The sequence below is a fragment of the Cinclus cinclus genome, chromosome 1 (assembly GCF_963662255.1).
Source record: "Cinclus cinclus chromosome 1, bCinCin1.1, whole genome shotgun sequence".
Taxonomy (NCBI): domain Eukaryota; kingdom Metazoa; phylum Chordata; class Aves; order Passeriformes; family Cinclidae; genus Cinclus; species Cinclus cinclus.
In genome coordinates, this window is record NC_085046.1 from 20,025,577 (window position 1) to 20,042,457 (window position 16,881).

The following is a 16,881-nucleotide window of genomic DNA, read 5'->3' on the forward strand; positions in this document are numbered from 1 at the left end:
GCACATCCACCCTGTCCTTCTGCCAGCCGCACACCCATCCATCCTGTCCCTCTGCCACCCGCACACCCATCCTGTCCTTCTGCCACCCTCACACCCATCATCCTGTCCCTCTGCCACCCTCACACCCATCCATCCTGTCCCTCTGCCACCCTCACACCCATCCATCCTGTCCCTCTGCCACCCGCACATCCATCCTGTCCCTGCGCCTCCCGCATGAGTTTCGCCTGACCCCGAGGGAGTCTCGGCGGGCAGCGGGTCCCTCTCCCGCCCCTCACTGCCCGGAGGGCGCCGGTGGCGGAGCCGCACGCAGCAGCCGCCCTACGGGCACCTCAGGAGGAGCAGGGCCGGCTGAGCCTTCGTCCTGCGGGGCCGATCCCGCCCGCGGTTCCCCCAGCGACCACCAAGGCCAGGCCGCCGCCGCTCCGGGGCAGCGCAAGGCCGGGCCGGGCGGGCGGAACGAAAGAGCGGCGGAACGGGCGGGCGGCGCTCGGGGAGGCGCCGGGCGGGCCGGCGGGCGCGGCTGGCCCAGCATGGCGGCCCTGCGGGTGCTGGAGCTGTACAGCGGCATCGGGGGCATGCACCAGGCCCTCAGAGGTACCGGCGCTTCCCGCGGGGCTCCGTGCTGCCTGCCCCGCCCCGCACACCCCGCCCTCGGGGCTCCATCTCCTCGAGGGGACCCGCGCCCTTGAGGGAGGGGGGCAGTGCAGGGTGCCCCTCCTCTCCACGGGGCGGGCGAAGGTCGCTCCTTTTCTCCCATAGCCCCTTCCCCGGCCCGGCGTGTGGCACCAGGTACCCAGGAGCACGTAGGGACAGAAATTAGGGATCCCTGCTCCTGTTGACCCAGGCAGCCGCTTCTGGAAAGGGCTGTGTTGTGTTTGTTATTATGTGCTCTGTAATACAGACGCAGCCCGGGTGGAGACGGGATGGGGATCACTGGGATACCCAGGATGAGCCACATGAGCCAGGGTTTCCCTCTGGCATGCACATGCACTTGGTTTTCATAGGCTGTGATTAGGGGAACAGCTGAGCTGTGTTCCAATATGAGCGTGCCTGACCATCTGAGGCTGTGTAACTTTTTATAAAAACATGAAAATTGAATATGGAATTTGAGCTGCTATAAAGAGTTCACACCAAACCATGTTCCCAGGTGAGTTTTTGATCTGGTACAAGGAACCTTGGAGCTCAATTTGCTGAATTGTTAAAGCACGGCCTGGTGACCTTCAGCAGGTCCTGTAGACTCTCTGTGAATTGGCTTTCTGATATCAAAATTTGAGTAAGGGCTATTTATTTCCTTTGTAAAGTACCCTGGACCTTATTACTTTGAAATCCAGGTTTCAACAAGTATTAGTATAATTTATGAGAATCACCATAATAATTCTGACTGTAACTACAGTCCTTCAGATGCTTCAGTCTTCAGGATCATTATCAGAGAGCATTGTCATAAAAACATAAGGTAGAAACTTGTATTATCTTGCTATTTTTCTAGGGATCTATGGAATATTAAGAGTATGCTTATGTAGTGAAATCCATTTAGCATCATTTATTTACTTAATACACACAATTGTCAGAGTGGCATTTTTCCTACTATCCTATTTTTGCTGAATATATATATATGCTATAAATATAAATATATAAAATACATTCCATTAAATTTATTATATATAAAATAGGTTCTTGTATTGTTCCTAACCACCTGTTTTGAGGTGTTTTCCTTATTTCCTTATTCCAGAGACATTCTTGGAATATTAAGAGGAAAGTATAGCTTTGTCTGGAACTGCAGATTTTTGAGTTTTGGTAGAATGAAAAGAGTGTGTTATGCCTTGTATATAGTGTACATGCTAAGGGTAATATCCTGCTTTTCTAGTAGTCAGATTTCTGAAGTGATGGCAAGCTGTCCATATTTGTTGTATTGTAGACAATTTCTGTGTTTCCTTAGAAAGTGGACTGATTCCTGAAAGTTAGCCTACACCATGGTTCCTTCACTCTTTACTCAATTATCTTGCTGTATTCTTGCCGTAATAATAGATGTCTTGGGGCAGTTCAGTAGTGTGCTCCAATTTTTAATAAATTACAATGCTAGATGTGATGTGCTGTGAATTTCCACCTGCAACAGCATCACTTTCAACTCAGTAAATGCTTAAAATGGTGGGAATGTTGGGAATGTCTCGTTAGATTATCAGAATACTGTACACTTTCATCCAAAAGATACACAGAATTAGTGATGCCCCAGTGGACAGTTACTATACATATGAAGTTTTGAAATCATGTCCCATAATTGTGTAGTTTGGGGACTGAAGGATTTAACTAAACCACTTGTATTATTTTCTGAAAAAGTAAATTTACTTCTACATTTACTGAACTTGCTAAACACAACTGATTCATCATCAGTCTTTGGTGTAATTTCTGTTCTTATGGATTTACATTTGACTGAAGAAATTGCAGTAGATATGAACAGTGAGACTGAGATTTTTCTGTAGTGCTATAGGCAAACAGATAAAGGGATTGTAAGTAAGGACATTTAATTTATTATTTGTATAAATGACCCTAACTAGTTCAAAATGGTCAAGTACCAACTGAAATTTGTGAAGTGAATAGGCACAAAGCTATTTGCATTACAGCTGGTATGACATTTTTCAATCTGGGTGCTTTTATTTCTGGGAAGTGTATGAGAGCTCAGCCCATAAGCATTGTGTTGTCTCAGGAAAGATCCAAACCATAGACTTCGCGATGAAAATTTTGTTTAGAGTCTTGTTAAAAGTAACAGTCAGGCAATTTGATTAAAAGGTATCCTACGAAATTTGCACTAAATTAAGTATTTCATAGTGGATTATTATATAAAAATGTTTTTGATGAATTGGTTTTCATTTGGGAGCAGAGATATACTTGGGCAATTGATAATTTCTGCTGGTTTTTAAAAGTCCTTTAGACATCTGGATTCAGTTTTCTTACACAGTTTATGAAGGAACAAAGTAAAGTCAAGGGGCATTGAAATGTTTGCTTTTAAGTGCAAATAAATCAGAAAAATGAATGTTCCTCTGTAAGTACTTTAATAATGTGTTTCTTATATGTTTGTGGCCTGTATGTGTACATGAAACCATGCTGTTTGAAAAGGTCTCTGATCCTATCCTCCATTTAGCAAGTGGCAGATTGTTCAGCATCTTCCTTTTAAATAGCGTATGGAAATACTAGAAGAGTTGTGAGGGTTTTTTCCATATAAATATGAAGTTTGAAAGAAAGGCTTCCATTGTGCCAGTGCTTCCATAAGCCAGATACGCAATAGGTGAAGATTATGTATAATAATATCTTGGTATGGTTTCTAGTGAATCTGTAAGCCAAGAAAAATAATAGAAATATGTAGAAAACAGAGGGAGCATGTAGTATTTCAGTGGCAGCATCCCAGGAAAGCCTTGTTCTACAGAAGGGATTCTGCAGTGCTGGCAAGCTGGTTCCTGGCCATGTAATGGGGTCAGTTATGGTTAGGTCAGCTGGTCCAACTTCCTACTTTTCTGTGAAATTGCCAGTGTTTCAATTGGCAAATAGGTATTTCTCAGGAAATCCAATGCTCGCTTTTCTACATTGATGCCCATCTTGGCTGTGATCTTTCAAAAACTTAGTTATAGGATAGCTTGCAGGATGAGGATGTTTGTTGTTTTGGCAGCTGTCATTAATGTAGAATGCATTTGGCACCAAACAGTATGCAATTGGTTTTGTGACTGTCCTCACCTACAGTAAAAAATAATTGAATTTTCACATATTGATGGAAGTTTATAGTATCTTCTAAGTGTTTCTCTGTAAAGAGTACATAGAAGTTGTGAGTACATGGTTTCATAGTTGAATCATGTTGTTTGACAGTGAAGAGAAGGTTTTTTGTGAATTTAGGTTTCAGTCTAAAGCTGAAAAAGAAAAATCTTCAGCATTATCTAGCTCTGTGTTGGTACTTTAGCTATAGATAATTCAGCACATGCAGAATTTCTGGTTTTAGATTTTGAATGCTTTATAATAATATTTTAACACCAAATACCCGCAAAAAAGATAAAATTTAGAAAATTGAGCTTAGTTAAAGTCAGAAATCAGTGAGTCTGTTCTTATTCACACTCTTGAAAGATTGATGCAGCTAAGAAATGAAAGTGCATTTCTTTCTTCTTCCCACCCTGTACTCCAGGCCTTTTGGGTTTTATAAGGATTGATGTTTAAGTCATACATGTCTAAATCTCAATCTATGATAATTTTTATGTGTTTGAGTGAATTTTTCTTTATAAAGAGTCTCTGCAGTGAAAAATAGTGTTTTGTTTTTGGAAAATCTATGGCTACAAATTCATTTCCTTAGCAACTTTCCATTAAACAAACAGCATGCTCTTCCTCCTTCCCAACCAAAACAAACCTAAGCTGGCTTATTAATTTAGGCAGTTTTCCCATGAAAAGTGGGTTCCATGTCTCTGCCACAAGCATTTGTAATCTGCCAGGTCCCTGAAAAAAAAGTCTTCTTGCATAAAACGCAAAAGGACATATTTCTAAAAATACAATAATTTTGCAGTGATGAAAGTAGTGATATTTTTCCTCTGCAATTGTTACATTTCAATTTTACAGAGTAACAGCTTCTGTCTCTTGTGCTCTGTTATGCATGTTTGTTCATTTTATTTGATTGTCTCTGTGAATTGCACAGCATAATAAACTGATGTGTGTATTTACACTGAGGAAAGCTATCCCACCAGAAGAGGCAAAGGAAACAAAACTGGCAAGGAGCTGTAAGATTCAGCACAATGCAAAACAAAAAATATTGCTGGTTTGAGCATGTTTTTTACACATAAACTCAATTTAATGCTTCTCTAAAATATAGGTCTTTGTAGCACGGGATGGTACCAGTTGTGCCATAATATAAGTTTATAAAGTTTATATGGCTTAACATGATCAAATCCTGTACAAATAGAGCAGTGAAAGAAGTTGCTAAGTTTCCTGCAGGTAGCAAGTATCAAGTTTACTGATAGTCGTGTTGACTGTAGCCATGGACAGTTCAGTCTAATCATTTCAGCCAAGAGCTGACAACTCAGAAATTAAATCTTTGCTCTCTGTTTTAAAAGGAAACAGCACTGACAAAATTTGTGACTAATCTTCCCCTTTCCATTTGTTTCCATATACCTGGTAGCATAGATAATTGTTCTGGCTCCTATTTTCCGGTATGCTGAAATCCACCAAACTGCCCTTGTTATAACACAGTGTGTTTCATGTGTTCTGTTGACATTGATGACTCTATTGCAAAAGTACAGTAGTGAATATAAACAGATCTATGTTAATTTTAAGGTCTGCAGAAACACATGACAAAGTAATCAATTCTGAAGAGGAAAAGGACAGATATTGTAATGTCAGAAATTTTATTTCAGGCATTTGAAGGTGACATTATTTGGGTTTACTTCTCCAAATCAGAAGCTAATGCACCCATCCTGACTTTCTTTGTTTCAAATGCATCACCTTCTAATTCTTACAACAGTGTCCCTTTCCCTCAATAATGACAGCTCCATAGCTGAAAGGGCTTGTAAGTATTGTGTATTCAGTAGAGAACTGGAGCCCAAAGTGTGATTGCTGCCTCTAGGCAGTTTAAGTAACAGTCAAAGAGTTTCTGCTGTCTGGGTCCAAGAGGTTTTAAGCTTTAAGTATGAAATCTGTACATTACTAATAGGATGATACGAATTTGATTTCACCAAGAGAGAATATTACAGTGTAGTCTGCTTAAAATTAAGTCATAACCCCTCCCTCAGTAACTTCCCCATCATGTCTGTGGCTTCCATTTGAACTATGTAATTTTGCTCATATATGAAAAGTCTAAAAAACTAGTGTTGAGGAATCTTGCAAATCATGTATTCCAGCAGACTCTTAGTTTCATTTAGGAAATGTGCATTGTTTTTTCTTTAGTCTGAATAAAATGATACTATTTTCTGCACTGTCATAATTCTCTTAAATATCTGTATTTTGAAAATGGGATGTACTTGTTTGAGGGAGATAAAAGTCTCCAGAGCTGTCTGTTTCTGTATTGAAGTTCTGCTGTGTTTTTTGGGGAGTTGATTTAACATCCTACCAAGTCAGCAATTCCTGATTTGCTTTTGTGCCTTTTGTCAGTGGGGATAGTTAAACACAGTCTTGATTCTGTTTTTCTTAGATTCTGCTTTCAGGCTTTTTTTATGATGCATTCCTTATAGTAATTTTCAAGTAGTAAATATAGCTGCTATAGAAAAGCAGAATATCACATTTTGACATGAAGTTATTTAACTTTCAGGAGAAGGAAAAATGTTGTGTTTTCACATTGTTTGAAATTTACACAAGCTTTTCTTTGTTAGATTGGATGTGTGAGAGCTGCTTGTCTGCTTGAGCTCCTTCATGTGTTTCCACGGCATTTCCACACAAATATGCTTAATCAGCTTTTAGAGGGAATCTGTTCTGTAACAGGAATTCCCAAGGGAGCTGCAGCTTTTAAATGAAAAGGAGGAGAAGCTTTGAAAAAGTTATCAGGTCTTTGAATTAGGAAGAGAGGATCTCAGGTGGAATACTTTAGGAAAAGTTCCTGTCATTTTTCCATGCTGGTTTACATCTCTGGTTTAGACTGAACATTGTATTGCAAGGAGATTCAATAGGTTACTATGAGCTGTGTGCTCTCTTCCAGTATCTCCAGGCTTTTGGGCCTGTGAAGTCCTTAGTAGCTGTTTTCTTGTATGTGCACAGGGAAATACTGGATGGATGGCAGTACAAAAAACAAGTGTCTGAATCATGAGTTGTCAGAGAAAGCCCTAGCTTGCCTTCCCAATTGCCCTTTTTAAACTGCGTTAATTTAGATAATAATTTAAGGGTCTTGATTTTTTAAATTTTATTTTTCTTCGGGAGTACCTGCAAAACACAGTAAGGGTTAGCTTGTTAGGACAATGTGTTTAGAAACTGAAGGAGTAAGTGAGAAAAGCAATCTCTTTAACAGTATTGGAAGTTAGTTCCTGTTACTTAGATGCTGCAGCTTTGGTTTAGGAAGATGAAAGCGTTGGTTCTTGAATATGTTTGTAAATAGAGGCATTCATTCAGCTTCTTTTCACACTAGGTGTCAGTGTTAACATACCTGTTCTGTAATCTCAGGTGTAGTCATTCTGTTGTCCTTGTGGATACGCCTGTATTTAGTTCTCAGTTACAACTTGTGGTCAAAAGGTCAAGAGAGTAATGGCAAATAATGGTTTGTGTGTTGATCCTTAATGGTCTGTGAGTATTTATCTTGTGAAAATTCTTATCCTTTTGCTCTCAGTTGCACCAAGTAAACCTGGAAGAACCAGCTTGGTCCTTGTTAAAATGTCTGCTACAATCTCTTCAATACCCAGGTTTCTCTTTCATCTTCGTTTTGTCTAAGATAGCCTTGAAAACCTGAAAGATAGTAGATGGATGGTAACTGCATTATTCAAAATTAAATCCACTGGGATCATCCCAGTTGGGCTTTCATTCTCTCAAACTGTAAATGATTAGCTGACCAGCAGTAATTTATATGGTGTCTCCTAAGGTCATTTGTTAATGTGTTACTTGAGCATATTGTGAGATTATTCAAAGGCATGTGTCTATTTGCCATGCTTCTTTTGGTTTACAAAAGTTTTTTTAAGTTGCCTGTGTTTCATCTCAGGCTTTGTAATGCTGACCATAATGTAAATAACCTGGTGGGTGATACTGATCTCTGGTATCAGGAGGTAGGGTCACTTCTCTGCCTGCAGATGTGACGGTAACCACAGCCCATCTTCTTGGATAAAAAGCCTCAGTGAAGGTATTGTGTTTAGTAATAACAAATAGTATGACAGGATGAGCAATGGAGTAAACACTGCTCTTTTTATCTCTTTAGCTTCTGTAGGACCTTCTATTACTCTCTTACTTTATAAATTAACAGCTGTTTATTTACATTTTTTAAGTGTATTTTTATTTCAGGGTTTTAGCTGTGAGTTTATTTGTTACACTGTCCTCTCTTCAATAACACCTCTATCCAAGAGAGGAGATGCTCCCAAGTTTCGTATTTTGGGACCTTTAACTCAGAGGAGACAGCAGTTGAGTTTGAGGCCTAAGGCTTTACTTAAATGTAAGCACAAATGTTTTTCAGGCAACTTAAAAGTTTTATTAGAAGAGTAGACATATATCAAGCATACTGGTGCTATATATCCATAATGAGAAGTAGTATACCTCTAAACTAACACATTTATTTCTTTAAGTTGTCAGAGGACAAGGCAGTGGCAGCGGGGCTTGGCAGGTTGACTTGGGATTCCTGTAGCCAGGGAACTTGCTGGCCACAGAGACCTGCACACAGGTGGAAATGTTGTAGAGGTACACCCTATTTGGAATTTTTTTATCTATTAATTAGGTGCACTGTAAGCTTCCATTTTTGGATATATAAGGAAGGGAAATTTTGCCCATATGATTAGAAAAACCGTATGTTTTTTATACAGAGTTTCAAAGACAGCACAGCAGAATTTGATTGTGTAATTTGCCTTTTGTTTTTGAGCAATGCTGTAACACAACTGAACAAATACATTTTTCCTAAGAGTAGTAAAGAGAAATTAGAGTTCACAAATTATTTTTTTAATTTTAGAAAGCTGCACATATGCAGAAGTTGTAGCTGCTGTTGATGTGAACACTCTTGCCAATGATGTTTATAAGTACAACTTTCCCAGTACGCCGCTATGGGCAAAGACTATTGAGGTGAGTAATTAATGTGCTTTTATTGTAGTCTGTCATTTGTAAGAAGTAAGCTGTTTTCACTGGCTTTATTAGCAACAAGAGAAACAAAAAGATTTATGTTACTATGAATAAAGCAGTTTTACAGTAACTTTGGTTGGTTGTGCTGTAGTTGCTTGTTGAAGAGGGATATTTTTACTGCAGCTTTTTCCTTAAAGTCTTCCCTATTGTATCAAGAAAGGTTATATAAATGTCAAGAGGAATGCTTACTACCAGTAAAGGAATGTCAAAAATCATATTTTTAGATTAAAAAAATATTTTCACGTACTTCGAAAAAATGTAATTAAATGACTCGGGGGCATGCCTTTGTTTTATAGTTATAGTTGGGCTCAGAAAAACACAACAAAATATTGGCTTGAATGTTGTTGAATCTTTTTTTAATGGGCTCAATAGATAAAATGTTTTAGGAATTCTGTCACCAAATTATTTGAAAAATAACTAAGCAAAATTAGAATCTGTTTTAATAAATGAGAGGCAAGCTAGGCATAGAGTTATGCTTGGATTGAGTTAGAAATTACTGTATACTTTTTAATCTTCTTTTATGGTTTTACAACATGACAGTAAAAATACTGTGTTTTTAAGACACCAGCTTAAGTAAGAATTAAATAGGTGGCTAAAGGTTAAATGCTTATTCAGCACTCAATAATTAACTGGCTAATTGATAGTTTATATTTTTATAATGGAAACAGAAGGAGAATCCTTGCCTGTGTAGTTTTATAGTGTACAAGAGCAGATTATTAGAGTTGGTAACACCTTCTTTAAATATAGTGGGGAAAAGTAGCAGTTTTTGTCTAGCTTTTTGAGGGTAGTTATATTCTATTTGCTGTATAGATATCTCTTAGAATATGTAAGGAGTAATTTCTTTGTCCAAGTTATAGTTATGTGATCATTGCCCTTCTTCCCTCCTGGCCCCTTAATGTATTGACCTTGTAGTGTTGATGAAAACTTACCTTAGAGGAGTTTCTACCTGTGTAATTAAGAATTGCCATATTTAAACTTGAGCTACTTTTCTTCTCAGATGTTTTTTCACGTATTTTACTCTGTGAACACTGGTTTTGCTGTACAAGGACTTTATGATACTAATGATACTTTATTTTTGGGAGAAATAGCATTATCTACTGAAAGAACCACTCACACACCTCAAAGAATGACCAGATACAAACCTCAAGATTATGTATAAATACTAACCTTGTGTTTTGTTTTATGTTCAGAGCAGTGAATGCATGTGTACATCTTTCGTTTTGGCAAGATAGAAGAGATTTTGAAATTACTAGGTCAAATGAGAGATTAGATAGTGTTTTGCTAAATGAAGTGGAAGTAAGAGGGGTAGTTTCACCTGAAGGATGACTTGAGAATTTCATACAGTTCACAACACTCAACATTCTTCTATTTTCTTCTGTTTTCAGGGCATAACACTGAAAGAATTTGACAGGTTATCTTTTGATATGATTTTGATGAGTCCTCCCTGTCAGCCGTTTACAAGGTAGGAACAGCACACTTGGGGAAGAAAGTGCAGTTATTGCACTATATACAGTCAAAGAAGAAATGTTATCAAGAGTGACACTATGTGTGGGTGATCTGTGCATCTTTCTCTTCCTAAGCAAATGTGTTGAAGCTCTGTTCACCATGATATTTACTGAAGCAAAAGAAGTGCAGCAATTTGCATCTTAACTTGATGCATCGCATTTCTTGCATATGTATAGATTAATTCAGTTTAAGTTAAGTAAGCTTCTTACAGCACCAATTTTGTGAAATGTATCATTCCTCTAATATTGAAATTTAGTGTTTAGGAGTGCTGCCTTTCCTTGTAGATATCAATCTAATATTTTCCTGGGGCAGCTCCAGCCAGAGGATTGGAATTTCTCATTTCTGCCTGAGATTTAAGAGTGTAATCTGGTTTTGTTTGTACTTTGAAAATTACTCATGCACACAGTTTATTCTGAAGGATATTTCTATTTTAGCCAGGACTGGAAGGATAATGGCTTTGGAATGATTTTGTGGATGATAAAGAGAAATATCTTGCTGATTAAGGACTGAGTTTAGAGAGATGCTTTTGTCAGATTAATTTGTAATTCATATCATTTGACAGCAGTGACCAGTGGGGTAAGATTTTAGTAACTGCACTCATGCAAAGTAGTAGCTTCATGAAAAAGGTCAGTTGATGGTGATAATACTGATTGTGTAGGAAAGTAAATCTCATTGAATATTCTAAGATTGAAAAGAAGTCCCAGTAAAGTGGCGTTGATCTATAAAAATGAATTAGTGCAAACCTATGATGTATATAGGAAGCAATTCAGATTTTTTTCTTTATAGCATGATGAAAAGAAAAATCTGTGTGTGACTGATTAATTTAGATACATGCTAAAGCTTTTCTACAAAGCTTTTATTCTTGCTTGTAATGAGCTAATAGAAGTATAAGCTAGGGAAACACAGGCCTGGAATCATTATAATTTTTGTAACCTACATAATCTGTCCAGTTTAGTGTTACAAAATTGGTTCCGAAGTTATTCATGTGGGGCTCAGTCCTGCTAAATGGTGAACAATGAGCCTTTAATTCATAGAAATAATTTAATATATTCTGTGCAAAATAGCAGGGTATTCCCAGAAACCCAGTGGGGGTTTTTTGTTCATTCAGAGCCAAATATGTTCAAAGGCTTTGCTGGACAAGACCAGAATGCTAAAGGCTTTGCAGACTGGGGAGTGGATTTCATTACTGAATGCTTCAATTTTAACCTTGCTGTGAGCTGATGGATTCCAGGGGCAGACTTTCATCCCTTAGAGCATCTCTCAGAACGCTGCCTCTGTGAGCAGGTCCTCCTGTCTGTACGTGATGCTTTTGCAGAATCCCCTTTCAAAACTCAAAGCAAAGTGTCAGTGTTCTGTAGAAAAATGTAGCTCAAATGCCAGTCTGCTCTGAATAATGCACCAGTGTTTCTTTATTCTTTTGTAGAATTGGCCTGCAAGGTGATGTGTCTGATCCACGGACAAAGAGCTTTCTCTATATTCTTAGTATTCTTCCAAGGTATAAATGAACTTCTACCTCCATTGTAAAGCCCCTTTTGTAACTAGGCTTTGTTGTAGCTAGGTCTTCTATATTTCAGTGAGACAAGACATCTGTAATGTTTTAGAGGGATACTACTAGTGTTGTGTTGTATTCAGTCTTCATTTTAGCTTGATCATATGTAACTTACAAATACTTGCATTTTACTAATGCTGTAATCACCTCATTGTTGCTATATATGCTTTCACTGTCTGGTTTCCTTTTCACTGCATGTCTGTTTAAGCTATGCGTAGATAATAAATGAAGAGTTATTTTCAATTCAACATCAAATTTGCATTGATTTTATGTAGAAGCAGGAGTAGATAGTAGTTTGTGTATTGGTCTCATGGAAACATGAAAAGTTTTTAAGATATTGGCTTAAAAAAGCTTAGATTCAACATATAGTCATCTTTTAAAGAGGTACCATTTGAAAGTTGGTGTAAAGTCTCTGTTCTTTTTGGTGCTGCTTCTAGATATCTTGGGGCAGATTGTGTATTTTTCGGTTTGTAGTTAATATCTCTTGTTTGGAGTAGTAATACTAAAGAATTCAAATAGCACTACATTGTCTGAGCAGTATCCTTGTCTTTATATTCATCTGTCAATTTTTGCCTGGTCAGATCCCAGTTCCCAATAAAACAGCCATAATTATTTGTGTTAATGGCAGACACAAAATTAGGGAGAGAATGTTAAGGTATCCTTAAAGGCATCCCTGACCTGGGGAGTCCTTTCCATTAAACTGAGACATTGTTAAGAGACTGTCTGCTTTTGGACATTATAGTGCATTAATATGGAAATATTACTTCCCAGTTGCCATGGGCTTAGCTGGATAAATGACAGCAGCTTTACCAAAGCTTTAGACACTCCAGGACCTGTATTTTTATCATGGGGATGCAAAGGACCTGGGCTTGGCTGTGTCACTTTTATCTCAACACCCCAGGAGACACTGCTAATGTCCCTTATCTCCTTGGGGAGGGTTCTTTAAGCAGCACCTACTCTAAGTAGTCACTAAAAGGTTCAACATGATGGCTTCTGTAGAGTTTCTCAATTCCAGTGGATTTGTGTTTTACTAAGATAGCGTTTATGTGTTTTTTGAATATGACACATTTATGAGACATTGAGTCTGGAGTACTTCAGCCCCAAAAAAGGAAATTCTTAATATAGGAATTATCCCTTTACATTCTAAATTGCTGTGGTATGCATACAGTTTATGAAAAGTGTAAAATAATTTCTCATCCCTTGGATTTACTTACCTTTTATTCAGCCTTTATAATGAAATATTGCTGAAATGAGGCTCAGAGGTGGCCTGGGATGACAAATATTAGAGATAATGGAAAGGACAATTTCAAGATCTGGTAATACCTGGGAAATCCTTGGAGCACCCTGCCAGCAAACAAAGTCCAGCCCAAATGGTCCAGATACCATCTGTATATTGTGTCCAGGCCATAATCTGGTGAAATCCAATGCTAAAACATCAAAGTGCTGCTTTTACAGAAACATTTTTATTGTTAATACCTGCCAAGTACTTAACACTTCCTCTTTGTACAGTGATTACTTGCCTTGTGATCTTTCAGTCCCTGATGAGTGCTTGCATTTCAGGCTGGGCTGTGGATTCTTTCCTGAAAAAGAAGTTTTGTAGTAGTCAGTGATGATGAGTGTGGGTATACATACCAGTAGATACGTTCTCCATTCCTCTGCAAGGAATTGGCTGCTGCTGCTTTTTTCAACTTAGTATTATTTTTCACTATTATTTTTAGTATTTTTTTATTTGGCATTGTTTCTTGTACATTTTCCAGTTTCTTGTGAGTTGCATTGGTTCTTTTAATTCTTTTTTAATTCATGTGGTGTCTTTAATTGGTGGTAATTAAAAATGTGCTGAAACTAATTCTACTGTGATTTGTTCCAGTGGAGGTCCAAAGTCACTAACTTCAATAAGCATGAAGCTGCTGTCTGGGGACATTAATATCCTACTCCTGTATGTTGTTCTGAGATCCCAGTGTGTGACAGACATTCTGTGTCTACATTGGCCTTATTACAGTGCTACAGAATGTTCCCAGAAACTTGAACCTGAATCTAGTGCTTCTAAATTGTTGGAACAGACCCTGGCACAGTTTGGGCATGTTCATTTCTCCAGAGATTTAATATGCTGTTTTTGGAATGTGCCTATTTCCAGACCTTTGCACCGATCTTGCTGAAGCTGAGACACCTTCTTCCTTTCCCTCCATCAAAATAAAGAAGTCAAGTTTAGAAAGTTGAGAATACCTGCTGTTGGAACTCTAAATATGTTGTGTTTCTTAAATCAATTAAATTAATACTGTTTCTGATGTTATCAGAAAGGTTTATGTGACATTTTGACATTGATTTCAGGTACAAGCACTTGAAAACAACAGTTTGAAGGCTAAGTAGCAATTGGTGTTCCCCCAACAATTATATTTTCTATTTTACGCTGAATCTGTTGAATAATATTATTGTGCTTTAGGAAATGAACAGTGATAAACTGTTCAGCAGTACATGCATGGAGTACAAGAAGGTACAGCTGTTCATCCAAACATAGGTGGGATTTTTGTTTTTTACCAGCAGTCCACATTTTAATTCAGCTGTTTTTTTAAGGGTGCTAAATTTTAACAGCTAGCATGATGTGGAAATACTTTGATCCTTCTGTTAGCTAAACAGATCTGTGGATGGATATAATATACTTTACATCTTGCTGCTCTGATTTGCCTTTTTTTTTCCTTGTAGGCTTCAGAAGCTTCCAAAATACCTACTTTTAGAAAATGTTAAAGGATTTGAATCCTCTTCTGCAAGGTAAACTAATTAATACATGCAAGCTTTAGTTTTCAAAAAGGATATATTATTTAGAAGGAGAAGGAATTTATTCTTTAGAAGGGATTTTTATTTCCTAGAATTGGAGTTAGCAAAATAGCTTGAGATGGGACAGGAATTAAAATCTTAGGTCGTGAAAAGAACTTGCTAGGTAACTGGTTATGTCTCTAAGCATATAAAAATACATCAGTGTTTTATTTTTAAGTTCATTTGATGAGTATTTGATTTGATTTGATGATCATATTTTCTTTAGGAAAGATCGGAATTAGTTTTCCAAGAAAAGTCACAATAGGTGTAACACTCAGGTTTCAGAGGCTTACTGAGGACAGGATCCCATTGTATCTTGTGTTATGGTCACAGAACAGTCTAGGAGCTTTCTTGAGTACTTTTGTTGATAGTAGATTATCCCTGGTTCAGGGCTGCCATCAAATGGTCCAGACATACAGTAAGAAGGATGTATTTAGTCTTGGTCTGAAATGTGGAAGAGGAGAAGTGTCATCACAGTTACCTAATGATAGCAGGAACACTCCTCTCTTGTGACCAGAGCAGGAGAAAGTGAGTTGCAATCTTCATTCTCAGTTGCATTCTTCATTCTCACTGGAATAGAGCCGGATCTTTCTGTGCACTCCTTAAAGCACCAGCAGTCACCCTTGGATATCATGCTCTTAGTGAATATGGCAGGCATCTGGGAGACCTGCTCAGCTCTCTCACTGGTTCAGTGTTCATGGTCCTCTCTTGTGGACCCTGGGATTCCCTAGGCTGTGCCTTGCTGGCCAGTGCTTGGGACAAGCTGTACTCCAGTGTCCCCTGTTAGGATACTTGTTTTCTCTTACGACACCTGGGTTGCAGTCTCACATACAATGCCAGGTACAGGTCACAGCTCCTGCCTCTTCTACAGTTCTAGCCTAGTGCAGTCTGCATGGAATACAGAAGAAAAGTATTTTTAAGATTATTTCCCATACAGTCTTTTTTCATTGTTTGTAAAGCACAGTCCCACCTCACTTTTATAACCAAAGCCACTGATTTTTTTCATCCCTCGATTTAGCCTTTTTGTTAGGCTTGTCTGGTGCTGTGTATGTGAGATGAAGGAAGTAGTGAGCTATTTTTAGTAGTTTTAATCTCCTGTTTTATGATTCCAAATAAAGACAGTATCTTGTCCTCTGATTACTTTACTTGTTGACATACTACAATTTCTCTCCTAGAGATGGGATGTTTTTTGAAGAGGCATTTGCACTGTAGTAAGAGTGAGGTGCCTTTGAATGTATAATAGTCTCTAACACTGAACTTCATATGTTGTCTCTCAAATTCAGTAATGGATGACATATCAATAATTTGCTGTCCAAATATTTCATATTCATATTCGTATATGAATGCTTTGGTAAATATGATGCTGAATTTAATCTGTTTTTATTTAGGATTTAAAAAGGGGCTAAAGGCTATGTGAAGGGAGTAATTGCTTTTTGATTCCTTTCAGAAATGAACTTTTGCAAACACTAACAACATGTGGATTTAAATATCAGGAATTTCTCTTGTCTCCAACCTGTGTGAGTACTAAAATTGCTCTAATATTATTTAATTGTTCAAAACGCTCTGAGTCCAAGAACATGTGAAAATTCTCTTGTGTATTAGAAAAGAGAGTCATGCCCAAAGCTGAAGAATCACTTGAATGACAAAATCAACTGACACGATTTCTGATTTCTCATACTGGCATAATTGTATTGATTTTTGTGTTCAGATCCTAGTCCCCTATTGTTTTGCTGCCATTTGATATTTTTAAGAAGGCATGAATTTGCACTGTAACCAAGAAGGTGGTTTTCCCTGCAGGAGCCTCATTGCTTCAGAAGTGCTGTGCCTCTGGATTTCCCAGCACAGAAAATGTGACTGTTTCTTGTGGGAGGAGGAGCTTTGTTTCCATGTTACCCTGGCAACTGAAAAAAGCTAGAGAGATTTCAGATTGTGCAAGACTAACTGGAATCACTGAAGTACCATAAATATTTGAGAGAAGCTAATAGAGTGTAGTTTGAAAACCAGTTGTGGTAGAGTTATTTAATTGTTAAGTGTCTTATAATTCCTTGTTTAAAATGGCAAAGAGAGGCTTTTTTACTTTTAACAGAAAACAGGTAGTACTGTCCCAAGAAATCATGAGGCATGTAAATTTTTCTTCTTGCATCGCATACAATTTTTGTTTACATTAATATTAATTTACAGAGAAAGTCCAAACTATGACATACAAAGAATAATTGCTCACTTGATTCTTTGGAAGTATCTAGGTATGGAAGTTACAA

General features: G+C 37.9%; 1 protein-coding gene across 7 annotated transcripts in view; it reads left to right on the forward strand.

Annotated features, from left to right (window-relative positions):
* The first annotated feature begins 530 nt into the window (after positions 1–530).
* TRDMT1 (tRNA aspartic acid methyltransferase 1) overlaps positions 531–16,881 on the forward strand; it is a 28,602-nt gene continuing 12,251 nt past the window's right edge. For 4 of the 7 annotated variants that reach the window (XM_062507608.1, XM_062507616.1, XM_062507633.1 and 1 more), the window contains exons 1-6: positions 531–594; positions 8,591–8,700; positions 10,143–10,219; positions 11,687–11,758; positions 14,513–14,578; positions 16,071–16,140. In XM_062507608.1, coding sequence (XP_062363592.1) covers positions 531–594; positions 8,591–8,700; positions 10,143–10,219; positions 11,687–11,758; positions 14,513–14,578; positions 16,071–16,140 — 459 coding nt within the window. Of the gene's footprint in view, positions 595–1,139; positions 1,148–8,590; positions 8,701–10,142; positions 10,220–11,686; positions 11,759–14,512; positions 14,579–16,070; positions 16,141–16,881 lie in introns of those variants that run through there. The other 3 variants (XM_062507650.1, XM_062507625.1, XM_062507641.1) reach the window with 3 other exon arrangements.